General features: G+C 45.0%; 1 protein-coding gene across 1 annotated transcript in view; it reads right to left on the reverse strand.

The window, feature by feature from the left end:
* The window catches only part of fez1 (fasciculation and elongation protein zeta 1 (zygin I)), a 125,229-nt gene extending 105,902 nt beyond the window's left edge, over nt 1-19,327 (reverse strand). The window contains exon 1 of the mRNA XM_070894325.1: nt 19,252-19,327. Coding sequence (XP_070750426.1) covers nt 19,252-19,325 — 74 coding nt within the window. The 5' untranslated portion in view covers nt 19,326-19,327. The remainder of the gene's footprint in view (nt 1-19,251) is intronic.
* Between the last annotated feature and the right edge of the window lie 1,007 nt (nt 19,328-20,334).

Raw genomic sequence — 20,334 nt, forward strand, 5'->3', positions numbered from 1 at the left:
ATATACTGTGTATATGTGCTCGCACGTATCAGTGTGTGTGTGTGTGAGTGTCTGTCCGCCTATGTGTATGTGCCTCTCTCCCTCTGTCTACATTCATGTGTGGGACTACACCTCTCCATCTCTGTCTCCTGTGTGTTTTTGCATGTCTGTCGCTGTGACTGTCTCTATGTAAGCTTCTGTTCGTTATGTTCATGTTTCTCCGTAGCTGTAAACATTTCCCTTTTCACTCCTTTGAGCATTACGTAGGAGCTTTAATATGCAGTGCCATTTAGCCCGAGTTTAAATTTGGAGTTAGTAACAAAAGACTTTTCCAAATGAATGTATCCAGATTTCAGTCAATTTGCATTAGCTTCGGACTCTTCTCAATGACCATAAATAGCAGTCTTGTGGCTAGACTTTGCCCGGGCTGTTTTGTTCTGCTCATTATTACTTTCAATCTCAGTGTGAGTCTGGCAATGAAGTGTGCAGTTGGGACAGTGGCTGAAACTCAGCTATTTGTCCCACTATTCTATGCCTCCCCATTCGTCCTCCGAAGCACTGACTCCTTGCTGGGGCACAGTTCAGTGAGACACTCGGCACTCCTTTCTCTCAGCTAAGTGGCCATATTTTATGTGTGCCTCCACAGTAAGCCTTCACAGGTTATTCTACTCAGGAAGGCTTCACAGCCAAGTCGGATCCTGCCCTCACACAATGTCTACGCACTAGAAGAGAGACAATGGATTACTGTCGAGAAGCAGGCACCCTGATTGATTCTCTCTCCTGGAAGTGCCGAAGCCAATTCCAGGACCTCAATCCTGCCCCAGCTATGATCAACAACTAGTTTTCATATAACACTTTAACATCTTAAAATGTCCCAAGGTGCTTCACAGGAGCACAATCAAACAAAATTTGACACCGAGTCACATAAGGAACCATTAGGACAGGTGACCAAAAGCTGGGACAAATAGGTAGGTTTTAAGGAGTGAGATAAAAGAGGAAAAAGAGGTAGAGATGCAGAGAGGTTTAGGGAGGAAATTCCAGAACTTGGGGCCTAGAACGTTGAAGGCATGGCCGGCAATGGTGGAGCGATGGAAAACTGGGATACGCAAGAGGCCAGAATTGGAGGAAGGTAGATTTCTAGGCTGGTTGTAGGTCTGGAGGAGATTACAGAGATATGGACAGGCGAGACCACGGAGGACAAGAACTTAACAGAGTCCAGTCTAAATACTTAAGATCCAGTCATCTGCCCTCTCCTGCTAGAAGAGCTAAGAACATAATCTCTGTAGTCAGTCCATCAACATTTTACCATCTAAATCACATGACCTGTAGACAGGCCTTATTGAAGTGTGATTATATTAAGTAAAGGTCTGCACTCTCAATGTCACATAAACTCTCCGAAGCTGATTGCACAAACCACTATTTCACATTATGTTTACATTGGCATTTGTCTGAGATATGGCACTCAGGGTGAAAGGTGAGCTAAAAATATCAGGGCCGCAGCAAAGTGCTGTCACTGTTAATGCTTATTTTCATATATAAACATAGCTAAATCACTTGCACGCTTTCAACGCTATTAACAAAACTTACCCGGAAGGGTTCTCTTGCTAAGTTTCTGGATTTGAGATGTAACAGAAATAGCTTGGCATGTTCGTAGTACAGTGATGAGAAGTTTAAGGCTAAATTTTGAAATCCATCTCCCATCGCAATCGATTATAGTTGAGTTGTGTAGAAGTGATGTTTTGGTCATCATCTGTCACCTGTTTCCTGGGCAAAAGAAAGAAAGACTTGGACATTTCACGACCACTGGACATTTCAAAGCACTTTACAGCCAATGAAGTACTTTTGGAGTATGGTCACTGTTCTAATGTGGGAAACGCGACAACCAACTTGCACACAGCAAGCTCCCGCAAACAGCAATGTGATAATGACTGGATAATCTGTTTTTTTGTTATGTTGATTGAGGGATAAATATTGGCCAGGACACCAGCGATAACTCCACTGCTCTTCTTCGAAATAGTGCCATGGGATCTTTTACGTCCATCTGAGAGGGCAGGCGGGGCCTCAGTTTAACGTCTCATCCAAAAGACGAAACCTCCGACAGTGCAGCATTCCCTCAGCACTGCACTGAACATAAGAACATAAGAAATAGGAGCAGGAGTAGGCCATTTGGCCCCTCGAGCCTGCTGCTCCATTTAATATGATCATAGCTGATCCGATAATGGACTCAGGTCCAGTTCCCTGCCCGCTCCCCATAACCACTTATTCCCTTATTGTTTAAGAAAATGTCTATTTCTGACTTAAATGTATTCAATGTCGCAGCATCCACAGCTCTCTGAGGCAGCGAATTCCACAGATCCACAACGCTCTGAGAGAAGAAATGTCTCCTCATCTCAGTTTTAAATGGGCGGTTCCTTATTTTAAGATTATGCCCCTTAGTTCTAGTCTCCTCTATCAGCTGAAACATTCTCTCTGCATCCACCTTGTCAAGCCCCCTCATAATCTTATATGTTTCGATAAGATCACCTCTCATTCTTCTAAATTCCAATGAGTAGAGGTCCAACCTACTCAACCTTTCCTCATAAGTCAACCCTCTCATCTCTGGAATCAACCTTGTGAACCTTCTCTGAACTGCCTCCAAAGCAAGTATATCCTTTCGTAAATATGGAAATCAAAACTGCACGTAGTATTCTAGGTGTGGCCTCACCAATACTTCCCTGCTGTTATATTCCATCCTCTTTGCAATAAAGGTCAAGAATCCATTGGCCTTCCTGATCACTTTCTGTACCTGCATACTAACCTTTTGTGTTTCATACACAAGTACCCCCAGGTCCCACTGTACTGCAGCACTTTGCAATCGTTCTCCATTTAAATAATAACTTGCTCTTTTTCCTGCCAAAGTGCACAACCTCACACTGTCCAACATTATACTCCATCTGCCAAATTTTTGCCCACTTACTTAGCCTGTCTATGTCCTTTTGCGTATCCTCCTTGGAGTGGGATTTGAACCCACAATCTCCTGACTCAGAGGTGAATATGCTGCCCACTGAGCCACTGCTGACACACACAAATGCCAGGCTGATAAGTTTAGCAGTGGGATGTCCCAAGCCCATTCTGCGTGAATGCCCGGTCAGGGCCACTGCTAAATTCATTTTTAGGGCTCCCGGGCGGCTGTCTGAAGCAGGCATTAGGCCCCCAGCCTCTGTTCATTAGGAGCTGAAGGCATGTTGAAGGACCCCTCTGTAAATATAGCTTGCAACGAGCGGAGCAGACTCGGCAGTTGTCAGCAGCCCCTGCGACCGCCAACGAAAGGTGAGTTTATTTTCAATTTAAATTTGAAATAATAAGATTCCCTTGGAGCCAGGAGCAGCGAGAATGCTTCCCCCCCCCGACTCCAGAGTCATCATGATCGTCTCCCCCACTGCAATGTGAGTTTGCTCACAGGTTTGTTGAGTTGTTGAGTTGTGAGTGGCTTAGCCAGTCACTGATGTTCACAAGACTCAATAAAACCCCAGCCAGTTGGGTTCGGGGCATCCACAGTTGTGAGGCAGGTGGTTGTGAGCCTGTTGGATGAACTGGTAATGTGTAGTGTGATTATTAAACCTTTGCTAATAAACTAACTAGTTCTTAATAGCAATGTGTTGCTCTGGATTCTTAAGCAAAGAACCCATGAAGCAAATACATTACACCTGGCCCGTTGCCCGCTCCAACCCCTGTCCCAGGAGTTACCACTGGGCTGCCGGTGAGGTATTAGCAATGTGTAAACACATGTCAGGTACCGGCAGCTCATGGATAAAATAGTAATGAGGCCTGAGGCCCAATATCAGGCCGGCCTCGGGCCTCTCGGTTGGGATGTGGACTGACCGCACAGAGCCGAGTCTGGGCCCGAAAGCAGGCCGAACTATTTTGACCTCTATAATTGCAACATACATGAACCTGATAGTCATAGCCAATCGAAAACCAGCTTGGGTTACAGGTCAACGATCAAAGGTGTTACAACCCAGTGGACGCTGCTCTAGCTCTGCCTCTCTCACTCTTCCTGATCCGAAGTGTTCAAGAAGATAAAAGCTCTGTGTGCAGATGTGAGACACAGCACTCCACACCCAAAGACCAGCTGGCTAACAGAATTCTGGGTTCTTGCATTTCCTTATTGGAAATCTTTCAGAATCACTTATGAAAGGACATTTGTAAACTCACAAAGATGTCTCAAATAACCCTTGGGTTTATGGTAGTGTAGTGGTTATGTTACAGGACTGGTAATTCAGAGGCTTAGCCTACTGCTATAGAGACACAGTTGTGTCATAAACACCCACCTGATTTGCTAATGCTCTTTAGGGAAGGAAATCTTCCGGCCTATATGTGACTCCAGACCAACAGCAATTTGGTTGATCAGTAAGCTACTCAGTTGTCAAGAAGGTGGCTCACCATTGTGTTCTCAAGGAGCAATTAAGGATGGGTAATAAATGCTGGTTTTTAAAAAAAACTGTCTTGTGGCCCTCTGGACTTCGAATGTTGAAGTCAAAATTCCTTGTAGCCTCGCTGATGTAAATTTTTCATTGTGATCGGTTCAATCTGATAGGATGTCGCTTGTTGATGTTTCCTCATGGTGCCATCGCAGGAGAGATTTTTTGGTCATGGTCGCCGAGTGGTTATGGTACTGGACTAGCAACCCAGAGGTTGTGCATTTGAATCCCAACATGTTACATTGTGATAAATGAATGCAATAAATCTGATTACTTGTGGGTTGGCATCAGGGAAAATGCCTGTGAAATCTGAAAGACTGTTGTAAAACCAACTGCTTCAGTAATATCCTTCAGGAAAGACACCCTGCCATCCCCACCTGGTCTGGCCTACATATAACTCCAGTCCCACAATATGTGGATAACTCTCAATGCCCACAGGAGTTGGCAGCAAGAGCACATGTAAAACAATCACTGCTGGCCTAGGTGTTTTTTGTAAGGGGGTTGAAGAGTGAAGATTTATTAAATCAGTGTCAGCCGTGGCTCAGTGGGTAGCACCCTCGCCTCTGAGTCAGAAGGTCATAGGTTGAAGTCCCACTCCAAGAACTTGAGCACATAAATCTAGGCTGACACTCCAGTGCCGTGCTGAGCGAGTGTTGCACTGTTGGAGGTGCCGTCTTTCGGTTGAGACGTTAATCATCATTATAGGCAGTCCCTCGGAATCGAGGAAGACTTGCTTCCACTCTTAAAATGAGACCTTAGGTGGCTGAACAGTCCAATACGAGAACCACAATCCCTGTCACAGGTGAGACAGATAATCGTTGAGGGAAGGGGAGGGTGGGACAGATTTGCCGCACGCTCTTTCCGCTACCTGCGCTTGATTCTGCATGCTCTCGGCGATGAGACTCGAGGTGCTCAACGCCCTCCTGGATGCACTTCCTCCACTTAGGGTGGTCTTTGGCCAGGGACTCCCAGGTGTCAGTGGGGATGTTGCACTTTATCAGGGAGGCTTTGAGGGTGCCCTTGTAACGTTTCCTCTGCCTACCTTTGGTTCATTTTCCATGAAGGAGTTCCAAGTAGAGCGCTTGCTTTGGGAGTCTCGTGTCTGGCATGTGGACAATGTGGCCTGCCCAGCAGAGCTGATCAAGTGTGGTCAGTGCTTCAATGCTGGGGTTGTTGGCCTGGTCGAGGACGCTAATGTTGGTGCGTCTGTCCTCCCAGGGGACTTGTAAGATCTTGCAGAGACATCATTGGTGGTATTTCTCCAGAAACTTGAGGTGTCTACTGTGCATGGTTCATGTCTCTGAGCCATACGGGTGGGCGAGTATTACTACAGCCCTGTAGACCGAGCTTGGTGGCAGTTTTGAGGGCCTGGTCTTCAAACACTCTTTTCCTCAGGCGGCCGAAGGCTGCACTGGCGCGCTGTAGGCGGTGTCGAATCGCGTCGTCAATGTCTGCTCTTGTTGATGAGAGGCTCCCGAGGTATAGGAAATGGTCCACGTTGTCCAGTGCCACACCATGGATCTTGATGACTGGGGGGTTGGTGCTGTACGGCGAGGACAGGCTGGTGGAGGACATTTGTCTTACGGATGATTAGCGTAAAGCTTTAGAAATATAGAAACATAGAAAATAGAAGCAGTAGTAGACCATTCAGCCCTTTGAGTCTGCACCGTCATTCAATATGATCATGGCTGATCCTCTATCTCAACACCATATTCCTGCTTTTCCCCCATACCCCTTGATGCCTTTTGTTTCTTGGAATCTATCTATCTCCCTCTTACATATATTCAGTGACTTGGCCTCCACAGCCTTCTGTGGTAGAGAATTCCACCTTCTGAGTGAAAAAAATTCTCTTCATCTCAGTCCTAATTTACCTATCCCATATCCTGAGACTGTGACCCCTTGTTCTAGACTTCCCAGCCAGGGGAAACATCCTCCCTGCATCCAGTCTATCCAACCCAGTCAGAATTTTATACGTTTCAAAGAGATCCCCTCTCATTCTTCTAAACTCCAGTGAATACAGGCCTAATTGACCCAATCTCTTCTCATAAGACAGTCCTACCATCCCAGGAATCAGTCTGGTGCACCTTTGCTGCACTCCCTCTATGGCAAGTATATCCTTTCTTAGGTAAGGAGACCAAAATTCCAGGCGCGGTCTCACCAAGGCCTTGTATAACTGTAATATGATACCCTTGCTCCTGTACTCAAATCCTCTTGCAATGAAGGCCAACATATCATTTGCCTTCCTAACTGCTTGCTGCACCTGCATGTTTGCTTTCAATGACTGGTGTACAAGGACACCCAGGTCCCTTTGTACATCGACACTTCCCAAGCTATCACCATTTAAATAATACTTTGTCCTTATGTTTTTCCTATTAAAGTGGATAACTTCACATTTATCCACATTATACTGCATCTGCCATGTGTTTGCCCACTCACTAAACCCATCTAAATCACCTTGTAGCGTCTTTGCATCCTCCTCACAATTCACAATCCCACTTAGTTTTGTGTCGTCAGCAAACTTGGAAATATTATATTTGGTTCCCTCATCCAAATCATCTATATATATTGTGAATAGCTGGGGCCCAAGCACTGATCCCTGTGGTACCCCACTAGTCACTGCCTGCCACCCCGGAAAAGACCCATTTATTCCTACTCTCTGTTTCCTGTCAGTTAACTAATTTTCAATCCATGCCAGTATATTACCCCCATTCCTCTGTGCTTTAATTTTGCACGCTAACCTCTTATGTGGGACTTTATCAAAGGCCTTCTGAAAATCCAAATACACTACATCTACTGGTTCTCCCTTATCTATTCTATCAGTTACATCCTCAAAAACTCCATTAGTTTTGTCAAACATGATTTTCCTTTCATAAATCCATATTGACTTTCTGCCGTTGTGTCGTGCCATCCATTTTCTGCAGTTAAGTATCTGCCGATGGAAACTATCCAAAGCCCATTAGAAATAAAGGGCACTCAAAACAACCAATCTTTGTCACAGGGGAAAGGATTTTTCCTTTGGACAAGATACACTGTCTGACACAAGTTATGTGACTGCATTCTTTTCTCTCTTTCCTCTCACTCATTAGGAGCAAAATTTTTCTCACGAGAGGAGTTGGTTTTCCAATCTTTTTTGGCAAAATGACGTATTTTTCTGTGCTGCAGGGTTTTGAACAGTCAATGGGGATGGTGCAGTTGTATAATAGAGATATAGAAAACCTTCCGGTAATGAATAAGAACTCGAGAAGGTAGTGTTGCATAACCAGTAGAAACTTTTTCTTGATCTGTGACATCTCGAACTTTTCCAGTTCTGATCTGTTTCTCTCCACAGGTCCTGCCTGACCTGCTGAGATTTCCAGCATTCTCTGTTTTTATTTCCGATTCCAGCACCCGCAGTATTTTGCTTTTGTATTGGAGAAACTTTCTCTTGTTTCTTTGGCACTGTGGCCATTTCGGGCTCCAATGACAGCGCCATCTAAAGGAGGGTGGTGGGGAAAACACCTCAATTGATACCAGGTTCTCTCCTTCAGCTGATACAATGGATTAGACTTTTTTTTGTGAGTGGATAGAGGGCTATTGGCGAGGGTTGCTGCATCACATGATCCCGATAAATATGGGTAAGGAAGGCTGTTTGCCCTGTTCTCAATCATGCATGCTGACTGCCTGGAGGGAGACTGGAAGTGTGAGGGAACCCATTCGCAACAGCACAGGTAGGAGTGGGACTAAGGGAGAGGGAAGGAGGGAAATCAATTGGTATGGTGGACATAGGGAAGGGCCCAGAAGTTGGGAGTGGTAATTTGGGAGTGAGATTTAGAAGCAGCAGTTTGGGCTAGGATATTCAGGGAGTGAGGTGATGAAAGAAGTGTTAGTTTGACTGGGGTGGGGGCAAGAGTGCCTGCATGAGGTTTGAGGGGAAGAGAGTTCCAGCTTAGAAACATAGAAGCATAGAAATTTACAGCGCAGAAGGAGGCCATTTCGGCTCATCGTGTCCGCGCCGGCCGACAAAGAACCACACGGCTCTTGGTCAGCAGCCCTAAAGGTTATATATAAACCTATGAACTCTGATGGAAAGGCAAAGAGCACCCAGCCCAATCAGACCGCCTCACACAACGGCGACACCCTTATACGGAAACTTTCTACACTCCACCCCAACCGGAGCCATGTGATCTCCAGGGAGAGGCAAAAACCAGATAAAAGCCCAGGCCAATTTAGGGAGAAAAACATCTGGGAAAATTCCTCTCTGACCCATCCAGGCAATTGAAACTAGTCCAGGAGATCACCCTGGCCTTGTCTATTCCCTGCAGTACTTACCATTATATCTGCGCCGTCCAACAAAAGGTCATCCAGTAATCGCAATTACCAGCTCTAGTTCAGTAACCCTGCAGGTTACGGCACTTCAAGTGCCCATCCAACCATCTCTTAAAAGTGGTGAGAGTTTCTGCATCCACCACTCTTCCAGGCAGCGAGTTCCAGATCCCCACAACCCTCTGCGTAAAGAAACCCCCCCTCAACTCCCCTCTAAACCTTCCAACAACCACCTTAAAACTATGCCCCCTCGTAATAGACCCCTCCACCAATGGAAATAGACCCTTACTATCCACTATGTCCAAGCCCCTCAAATATTTTGTACACTTCAATGAGGTCTCCTCTCAACCACCTCTGTTCCAATGAGAACAAACCCAACCTATCCAATCTGTCCTCATAACTAAGATTCTCCATTCCAGGCAGCATCCTAGTAAATCTCCTCTGCACCCTCTCTAGTGCAATCACGTCCTTCCTATAATACAGCGAACAGAACGGCAGTATTCCAGCTGTGGCCTAACAAAAGTATTATACAATTTAAGCATAACCTCCATGCTCTTATATTCTATGCCTTGACCAATAAAGGCAAGCATTTTTTTTTTTTTTTTTTTAATTCGTAGCCAATCGTTCCAATTCTTTGTCAAATCACAAAAGCCAGAGGTCACCTTGGGCCCATTCAAGGATCACTCTGCGCCAATGCTCTTAGCCAAAAGGCCTAGAGCCACTGCACCGTTCCTGGAAGTACTGCAATACCAGGTTCGTGCCATGGAGGTGGATGGGTCAGGTCCCCCACACACCTCCGTGGAGGTGGATGGGTCAAGCCACCCCACCCACCTCATTCCGTATGCTTCTTAACCACCTTATCCACCTGGCCTGCTACTTTCAGGGATCTGTGGATAAGCACTCCAAGGTCCCTTTGTTCATCTGCACTATTAAGTGGCCTACCACTTAATGTGTATACCCTTTCCTTATTAGCCCTTTCAAAGTGCATCACCTCACTGCTCTGCCCACCTGGCCAGTAGATTGATATCCTCCTGCAGCCTATAAATTTCCTCTTCATTATCAACCACACAGCCAATTTTAGTGTCATCTGCAAACTTCTTAATCATATTCCCTATATTCAAATCTAAATCATTGATATATACCACAAAAAGCAAGGGACCTAGTACTGAGCTGTGCGGAACCCCACTGGAAACATGCTTCCAGTCACAAAAACATCCATCAACCATTACCCTTTGCTTCCTACCTCCAGGCCAATTTTGGATCCAACTTGCCACTTTGCCCTGTATCCCATGGGCTTTAACCTTCATGACCAGTCTACCATGTGGGACCTTATCAAAAGCCTTGCTAAAAAGTCCATATATACTACATCGTATGCATCGACCCTCTAGGTTACTTCCTCAAAAAATTCAAGCAGGTTAGTCAAACACGATCTTCCATTAACAAATCCGTACTGACTGTCCCTAATTAATCCTTGCCTTTCCAAATGCAGATTTATCCTGTATTTCAGGATTTTTTCCCAATAATTTTCCCACCACTGAGGTTAGGCTGATAGGCCTGTAATTACTCAGCCTATGCCTTTTTCCCTTCTTAAACAAGGGTACTACATTAGCAGTCCTCCAATCCTCCGGCACCATGCCCAGATCCAAAGAGAACTGGAAAATGATGGTCAAGGCCTCTGCTATTTCCTCTTTTACTTTGCTCAAAAGCCTGGGATGCATTTCATAAATGGAGGAAGTGATAGGTTGAATCAAAGGAAGAAGATGGAGAGAGTTTAAGTATGTCCTTGGAGGGTTCAAAGAGGAAAAAGACTCTGGTGAAAGGTTGGAAAGTTGGAGGAAGTACTGTCTCTGTGAATGAAATGGTGGAGGGGGTCGATAGCTGGACACTGAGGCTGTTATTGCAGCAGTGATGATCTGGTTGGAATGTTGAAAATCTAAACGTCACTTTGATTTTCCTTATTTCAATATTAAAATCTATCAATTGCCAAATGTGTACATTAACGAGAATGAGTCATTTTTTTATGTAGAATTTCTAAATTTTCAGGGGAAGCCTGGTCCCAAATCATTCTGTAAATACACCATCAATATTAGTCTTTCAACTTTCGTATTTCTCCCTTTCATGTATTTATGTTTTGTGAAGAAATGTTGGACGTACTTACAGCTGAAAGTATAAATCTCGCATAACTATTTGTTTTCACGTGTTATAAACTTATAAGTAAGAGGTAGACCAAAACTAAGGGCCATAAATATAAGATAGTCGCTAATAAATCCAACAGGAGAAACTTCTTTGTCCAGAGAGTGGTTAAAATGTGGAACTCGCTACCACAAGGAGTAGTTGAGGTGAATAGCATTGATGAATTTAAGGGGAAGCTAGATAAGCGGCGTGGAGCGGAGGTCGGAATTGGGGAGGAGCGGAGGTCGGGACGGGCGAAGTCGGGAGTTCGGGACGGGCGATGTCTGGAGGTCGGGACCGGCGAGGTCCGGAGACCGGAAGTGGAGAAGAAAGGACGGACAAGGCACGGAGGAGTGGAGAGGTCAGAGCCCAGAGGCGGAGCAGCGTGGACAAAACTAAGGGAAGGCGCTGCACAGGCCAATAGCGAGGCTGTGAGGTCGTGAGGCTCACATTGCAGACTATGAATTCCACATAGAGAGAGGTCCTGTGGGAAGGAGGAAGGGAGGAGGACAGTAGGAGTATGTTTGAGTGTGTGTGTGTGTGTATTGGCACATGCGGCAGAGCCTGATCTCCAGTCATCTTGGATCCCCTTGCCACTGGATTAAACCTTGCTCCATCAAGCCCGTGTGGTGGCTGGTGTGCAACGGCCACCCCACATTAAAAGAATTCACGCACAGGCATCTTCTACCATTTAAAATGAGCTCATCAGTCACCTGAGTACTCATTTTTAGTGTGGAAGCAAGTCATCCTCGGCCCCGAAGGACTGCCTATGATGAAGATGAGATAAGCACATGAGGGGAAAGGAATAGAAAGATATGGGGATAGGGTTAGATGAAGAAGGGTGGGAGGAGACTTGTGTGGAGCATAAACACCGGCATGAACCAGTTGAACCAAATAGCCTGTTTCTATGCTGTAAATTTTATGCAATCAGGGCCGTTCTTATGTTGTCAGCTTTTTGGGGTTGTGACGGATTATTTTTGAAGGTATTGGTCAGCTTTTGCCAGTTTCTAGGTTGGTGTGCTTACTAGCTCATCTATCCAGAAAGACTCTGTAATGTATTTGCTTCATGGGTTCTTTGCTTAAGAATTGATAGCAACACATTGCTATTAAGAACTAGTTGGTTTATTAGCAAAGGATTAACAATCACACTCCACATTACCAGTTCATCCACCAGGCTCACAACCACCTGCCTCACGTGGATCCCCCGAACCCAACTGGCTGGGGTTTATTGAGTCTTGTGAACATCACGTGACTGGCTAAGCCACTCACAACTCAACAGCTCTACAACTATTTTGATAGAACGTTAATTCAAGCGCCCCCTTTTGTAAGGGCACAAAAAAAGCACAAATTAACTAACAAACATTAAAGGGAACCTTGACAAATCAAATTAAATTAAAATGTTGTTCCCTGTCGAAATGATGCACTCCAGTCCTTCCAGCGCCCACCTCTCACGAGCATACTGGTAGACACCGCGTGCTCCACCTCCAGGGATAACCTGGTGCAAACGTAGAAGAGAGGCAGGCAGTCGGGCTGAACGACCCCCTCGACCGCCCGCTGCCTGGGCCGGTTAATGGCGACCTTGGCCATGCCCAGGAGCAGTCTTACGAGGTGGCCCTCCTCTGCACAGGGTGCCCAAAGATCAGGAGCGTAGGACTGAATGAAGTGCAGCCAGAAATCGAGGAGCAGCCCCTTCAAATAATGGAAGAGGGGCTGCAACCTCACATTGTATATACACATGGAACACGGACTCCTCCAGACTGCAGAAATCAACAGCTCCACAACTATTTTTGAAAGAACTTTTAAATCAAGTACCCCCATTTTTTTTAAGGGCACTAGAACCCATAAATCCAAATTAACATGGGCAAATTTAATTAAAATTCTGTTCCCGGGGCGTGATGATGCACTCCAGTCCCTCCAGCGCCCACCTCTCACGGAAGGCCGCGAGCATGCCGGTGGACACCGCATGCTCCATCTCCAGAGACACCTTGGCGTGAATGCAATGGCAGAAGAGAGGCAGGCAGTCGGGCTGAACGACTCCCTCGACCACCAGCTGCCTGGACCGGTTAATGGTCACCTTAGCCAGGCCCAGGAGCAGTCCTACGAAGAGGCCCTCCGACCTGCCCGCTCCCCTCCTCACCGGGTGCCCAAAGATCAGGAGCGTGGGATTGAAGTGCAACCAAAATTTGAGGAGCAGCCCCTTCAAATATACACATGGAACACGGACTTCTCCAGACTGCAGAACTCAACAGCTCTACAAATCTGTGAGCATACTCACGGGTGCGTACATTACAGACTCTCCTATCACAGCATTCATCTGTTTCTTAAATTACCCCAGAGTTTTAGCCTTCACTTTCCCTCTATCCATTCCTGCTTCAACTTGGAAATGCAGTAAATGACCAACTCCAACACTCTGTTAATAGCAATTACAGGACAACTATGTCAAGGGTAATTCTATGGCAATGTTTTCTGATTTATTGTATTTAGTTTGTGATGAATTAGTACATTATTAAAGAAGAATGTGAACATTGGCAAATTTATCCTTCCAGCTGTTGACCCTTTCTTCAGAAACAGATCAATTGTCTCTTTGTCTACATAACCACAGTGACTACACTTCGAAAGTAATTCAATGGCGATGAAGCATGTTAGGATATGCTGAGGATGTGAAAGGCGCTAGATAAATGCAGATTGTTCTTCTTCAATGGACTCTCTTTATTCCAAAAGCCTTTGTGTAAAATACTCTGCTTGATTTTAGCCTAGCTTATTCCTATAAAAGGCCTTGAGCAGGGAATTATTTTTGGCTGTTTCATCTAGTTTTGCACCTCGCACTGTGAGACACCACTGGAATAAGGCCTGAGTCACAAATCTTTTATTGCATCTAACCGTCCACAATTAGTCTATTAAAATAATTCCCCAGTGATTCTACCACACTTTTGATGGCAGTACCTGTACTTGTTTGATCTCCAATTGTCTCTGAGGCAAACAGAATCTATTATCTCTGAGCCAACTGTTCACCTTTCCTAAATGCGTCAGGCTAACTTATTTTGTGAACATTACTGAATTCTACAAAATACTTTATTTTCTAGATTGCTCTGTTTTCTGTCATTGGAATCAGAGTCCAACGTTTAGCTTCTCTGAATCTGACTAAGTTGCCTGTATATAAAAACATTGATGTGAGGGATGAGGTCTTAATATATGGACGCAGGTGTCCTCCCTTCCATCCCTCTTCTGATTGTTCATCTGTTGCATTAGGAAAACAACCCAAAAACGTTTACACTGAAGACATACAAACACTATCACTGCCCTGGAGAAACTCCCACCACCGCCCCAAATTTTTTCTGAGGCTTCAAATAGGAGATTCACGTCAGGCTGATATAAATTGTCCACAGATTGAAAAGGCTGGAGCTCCTTACAAATCGCAAGGTATATACAGCATTGAGCTCGAGTTATTGCAGCCTCAGTGTGTTAACTGGTCTCTTGCCTTGTTCATTCCCACTGAGTAGTTTACAGACGCATTAACCTAATGGGCTGCGTGAAGGACAATGCTGGATTAAGTGTTCCTCTGGGGCTGGGGTTGAGGCGCACAGAGAAACACCCGTATCACAACCAGTGGGGGAGGTATTGAATTACAAGCAGCATCAATCATCCTTCATCCGGCTTTGTGCGTGAGCAGAATTCTTCCATTCATCCTGTTTGTTCATTTGCCCCATTGCCCTGCGATTGACAATAACCAACTTCAACGTTCGACCGGACAAAGCTTTACACTGCAGTTTAAAGTAGGTGCCAGCCGTAACTCAGTGGGTAGTGCTCTCCCCTCTGAGTCAGAAGGGCGTGAATTAAAGTCCCACTCCAGAGACTTGAGCACAAAATCCAGGCACTTGCTCATCCATTTTGCAGTTCGCCTCCCCCTCTTGCCAACTTAAAAAAAAATTAATTCATGGGATGTGGACGTCACTGGCAAGGCCAGCATTTATTGCCCATCCCTAACTGCCCTTGAGAAGATGGTGGTGAGCTGCCTTCTTGAACTGCTGCAGTCCGTGTGGTGAAGGTATTCCTACAGTCCTGTTAGGGAGGGAGTTCCAGGATTTTTGGCCCAACGACGATGAATGCACAGCGATATATTTCCAAGTCAGGATGGTGTGTGACTTGGAGGGTAAATTGGAGGTGTTCCCACACGCCTACTGCCCTTGTCCTTCTAAGTGGTGGAAGTCACAGGTTTGGGAGATGCTGCCGAAGAAGTCTTGGTGAGTTGCTGCAGTTCATCGTGTAGATGGAACACATTGCAGCCACGGTGCACCGGTGGTGGAGGGAGTGAACGTTTAAGGTGGTGGATGGGTGCTCATCCAGCGGACTGCTTTGTCTTGGATGGTGTAGAGCTTCTTGAGTGTTGTTGGAGCTGCACTCATTCAGGCAAGTGGAGAGTATTCCATCATCATCATCACCATCATAGGCAGTCCCTCGAAATCGAGGAAGACTTGCTTCCACTCTAAAAGTGAGTTCTCAGGTGACTGTACAGTCCAATACGGGAATTACAGTATTCCATCACACTCCTGACTTATGCCTTGTAGATGGTGGAAAGGCTTTGGGAGGTCAGGGCGTATTCGAGGTGAACAGATTTTAAGCAAGTACAAGAGAAAAGGGGCTGGAATAACATTGAGAGGCCTGTGACAGAGTGGAGGGCAGGACTGATTCAATGATAAACATGATGATGGTGCGAGGCAAAACTCAGGAAAAGGTGCGTATGTTAAAGATGACATTTGTGACTAGTTTTGATTCAGTGTATATTTCTTTAAATTCAGTCACAGTACATCAGCAGTTCAATAAAACTGCAGGTCATTGACTATATCTAATGTGGAGATAGACAGATATTTGAACTATAGAGAAGTCAAGGGTTATGGGGAGTGGGGAGGGAAGTGGAGTTGAGGCCAAGATTAGATCAACCACAATCTTATTGAATGGCGGAGCAGGCTCGAGGGGCCAAATGGCCGACTCCTGCTCCTATTTCTTATGCTCAGATTCTTGTACCAAGCTTATTTGAATACAACTTCATCAGATGCAGACTCCCTTCCCAAGCTACTAACATCTTTGTCTCTGATGTCACTGACACACCTCCTCACAGTTAAGTCCCCTCATACGATGAGTGATATAAAGAATTTGGTAAAGGTTTAATACCAATCTTAAAACAACTCAGTTACCCTGATAGATTTAAATTGCTGGCTCTATCTATAACAGTGTGTATAACAGGCAGAGTCATAGCAATGTAAACTCTGGGGGAAGATTTATTTCGAGCATTTAAGATAATGAAGGGACTAGACTGTGTCCATATAGATATACTATTTAAATTAGACAGGTCAGGGAGAGCTGGGGGGTGGTTGTAGGGGTTGGTCATGTGTATAAGTTACGAATGGGTAGAACTGGGTTAGATGTCAGGAAGTGCTTTTCCCAGAGGATTGTAGTGCATCACTTCACACTTCTCCACACTGAACTCCATCTGCCACGCTTCTTCCCATTTCACCATCCTGTCTGTCATCCTGAAGCCTATAACTATCCTCATCACTATCTATTACTTTGCCAAATTTCGTATCATCTGCAAAATTTAGAATGCTGCTCCCTACACCCGAGTCTAGGTCATTTATAAAAATTGACAAGAGTAATGGATCAAAAACTGACCCTTGAGGAACCACCTCGCAGTCTGAAAACCATCCATTTACCAGCACCCTCTGCTTCCTGTCACCAAGCCAATTCCGTGTCCATACTGCCACTTTCCCCTTCAGTCCATGGGCTTCCATCTTCTTAATAAGCCTCCTGTGTGGCACTTTATTGAACGCCTTCTGAAAGTTCATTTATACAAATCTCCTGCAATACTTCGATCAACCTTCTCTGTTACCTCATCAAAGAATTCCATCAAGTTAGTCAGACACGATTTGCCTTTAACATATTCATGATGGCTCTCTTTGATTAATCCATGCCTTTCCAAATGAAAGTTAATTTTATCCCTAGTAATGGTTTCCAATCACCAATGTTGGGGTGACTGGCCTGTCGTTTTCTGGGTTACCCCTCTCCCCTTTCTTGAATAGTGGTATAAGATTAGCAACCCTCCACTCCTCCAGCACTACTCCTGTAATCAATGAGGATTGAAATATTGTGACCAATGCCATATGCTATTTCTACCTTTGCTCCTTTCAGCAATCTGGGGTGCATTCCATCTGAACCAGGTGACTTACCAACTTTCAGCAATGTGAATCTTTTTAACACATCTTCCCTATCTATTATTATCTTGTTTATAACTCCCCTCTCCTGTCAGTGTAACCCTCACAACATCTGCTTCCTTTGTGAAGACAGATAAAAAATGTTTATTTAATACTTTAGCCATGTCCATGAAGTGACTAATAGCTTTCTCTCTCTACTCTCATTCTCACATTTTTGCATCAAGGTCCCTTCACTTTGTTCCTAACTACATAGCAGTATTTTAGAAACTGATTATTCTTGGATGTCCTACAAACTGGAAGTGCTTGAATCTTCCCCAGGGATCACAAGAGCATATATAAAAAATACTGCAGCATAAACCCTACTTACTAAATTCAATTTGATATTTAGCATAATGATTTAAAGTTTTGGACAACTCTAAGTATGAACTTACATTTCCTTTTAGATAGGCTGCAGTAGTTACTAATTAGTCTGCTGGTAAATTAACCTATTGAAATTAGCAATCAGGAAAATAATATGTAGAACGATACAAAGAGACATTATCTGCTGTATAACAGAATGTGCAATGGATCACGACACATTCACATATTGTCCTTTTATTACTAACTTAATGAGCAGCAAAACATAGGAACCCCATGTAGCTGCACAGCGAATAACCCTTACTCTAACCCCTACTCAGAAACTATGTACGGTTACACAGTAATCAATCCTCACCCTGTTGAATAAACAGCAACTCTGTAGAGTTATATGGTAAGTAACTCTCACCATGCTTGGTAAATGGGAATACTGTGCAGTCACGACTTTTATAAAAACAGAAAATGCTGGAAATCTCAGCAAGTTAGGCAGCATCTGTGGAGAGAACCGTTTCAGGTCAATGACCCTTCATCAGAACTGGCGAAAGTTCGAAATGTAACAGATTCTTAAGGAAGTGCAGGGGGCATTGTAAGGGGGCGGCGGGGGGATGGTGGAAAGAACAAAATGGAAGGATTGTGATAACAGGAGAGACAAAAGGGATGATAGGGCAAATTGAGATGGTAATACAGGCAACTCTCGATTATCCGCACACGGAATCCGTTGTAACGGTATGTAAAATTCCGTGTGTGTGCGCGCTGCTGCAGCCGCTGTCTCTCGTGGCCGCCGCTGATGTCGGAGTCCTTTCGGCCCGGGAAGGCATCGGGCCGGTGCGTTCGGAGTCCTTTCGGCCCGGGGAGGCAGCACGCTCCGGAACCCCGGAGCTAGACAATCTCCTCCTTGAGGCCACCTGCATGCATGCTGGTAATGTCCATACTTAACTGCCTTGTTACTGTTTATAGCTGATTGCACAGTATTTATTCATTGAAGTTTTAACTTTATACTGTCAACTCGCTCTAACGGAGAAATCGTTTACCCGGCATAGCCCAATCCCCGAGGGACCCAGATAATCGAGACTTGCCTGTAGCACAAGTTATGAAACAAAAGATGAGTCTAGATAGGGTGTGAATGGCAGAATAATTACCAGCTGCCATGGGAAACGGAGAGAAAAAAATAAAAATAAAAAAGGAGGTGGGGTGGGGGGGGGGTTGTAAATAAAAAGGGAGGAAAGGGAACAGAAAGAGGTTATGGTCTGAAATTGTTGAACTCGATGTTGAGTCCAGATAAACTTTTATCTTGCTTCAAAAAGAGGAGCTCAGTACAGTCAAATGGTGTCTATTCCTTACCCTTGATAGATCAATACAATTCAGTGCGATTGTAGGTGGACATTTCTGTTTGCCAACATGCTTTGCCTCTGGGGGAGTGAAACCATCTGGCGAGGTGGTGTGCTGTAGCTCTGGGCATCCATTCATGCTATGGAAATGACTTTGATGGCAGACACACCCATCTCAGTAGTGAGATCAACCCCTGTAATTTATCAGATAAATGGACAACCTCCTCATGCAGACAGCTATGAAAAAGGAAAGCTGACAACTGCCCACAATCACTTCTCTTGATAGGGACTATTTTCCCGGAGATCTGAGCCAATGAACACACACACAAGAATACATTTGGTTGTCCAGTTAGCTGAAGTGGTTGAAAGTTGGCATTTCAGACAGCCTAACATCAACAGGTTTGTTTTGTGGATCTTAAACCACTATTGACAGGCAAGTAAAGGACTTACCTGCAAGGTTCTGTTGAGTACTTCATGTTTGGGGCGGTGAGAGACTCCATCCGAAGGAACTTGAGGCAATCCATTCCAGGCTGTACAGCACTTGGTTTTCAGGGAACTAAGGCACTCCATCTTCAGGATCCTGTGATATTCTATTTTGAGCACAAAATCTAGGCTGACATTGCAGTGCCGTACTGAAGGAGTGCTTGAAGATGTCGTCTTTCAGATGAGACGCTAAACCAAGGCACCCATCTGCCCTCTCAGATGGACCTAAAAGTTCCCATGGTATTATTTTGAAGCAGAGTAGGGGAGTTCTTGCCAAGTCCTGGCCAAGTTTTATCTCTCAAGCAACACCTCAATACAGATTGCCTTGTCATTATCACATTGCTGTTTGTGGGAGCTTGCTGCCACGTTTCCCACATTACAACAGTGGCTACACTTTAAAAGCATTTAATTTGCTGTAAAGAGCTTTGGGGCTTCCTGAGAACGAGACAGGTGCTTTTTAAATGCAAGTTCCCGTAGCTTTCTTTCTTTAGGGACATGGGGGGCACACCTTCTCCTGGGCATTTGGGGGCGGGGGTGGGGGAGTTCATAGAATTATAGAAATTTATAACACGGAAAGAGGCCATTTCAGCCCATTATGGCCGCCAGTGAGGCACTCCATCTCTGGAACCTTGTGGTAATCTGATTTTCTGGTCACTTATCTCTTTGCTGACCTGGAACTTCACAGTGGACAATTTAGCTGCTGCGTGTAAAGTCCTGTCCCCTCAGTACAGATTCACACGAGGCATGTAGTGAAGTCAAGGTCACTCTGGACCTGCACCTTTTATTTCACAGCTCTGGAATGCCGCACTTGCCCGAGACCTGTGCTTATATACCTGTCTCTTGCAAGTGCACCCCCGGTGGTAAGGTATGCTGGTGGTTACAGGTCATATCTTATTACAGTATAGCATGTTAGGATACAGTTATATATAATAATGTAAGATACATGACATCACCCTCCCCCAAGGTCTTATTGTCTTTATAAGTTCAGTCACTCAGGTGGTCTACGCTCTCGCATGGAGCATCTGAGTTGTGGTTCAGTTGTTTGCCTTG

The sequence above is a fragment of the Pristiophorus japonicus genome, chromosome 11 (assembly GCF_044704955.1).
Source record: "Pristiophorus japonicus isolate sPriJap1 chromosome 11, sPriJap1.hap1, whole genome shotgun sequence".
Classification (NCBI taxonomy): Eukaryota; Metazoa; Chordata; class Chondrichthyes; family Pristiophoridae; genus Pristiophorus; species Pristiophorus japonicus.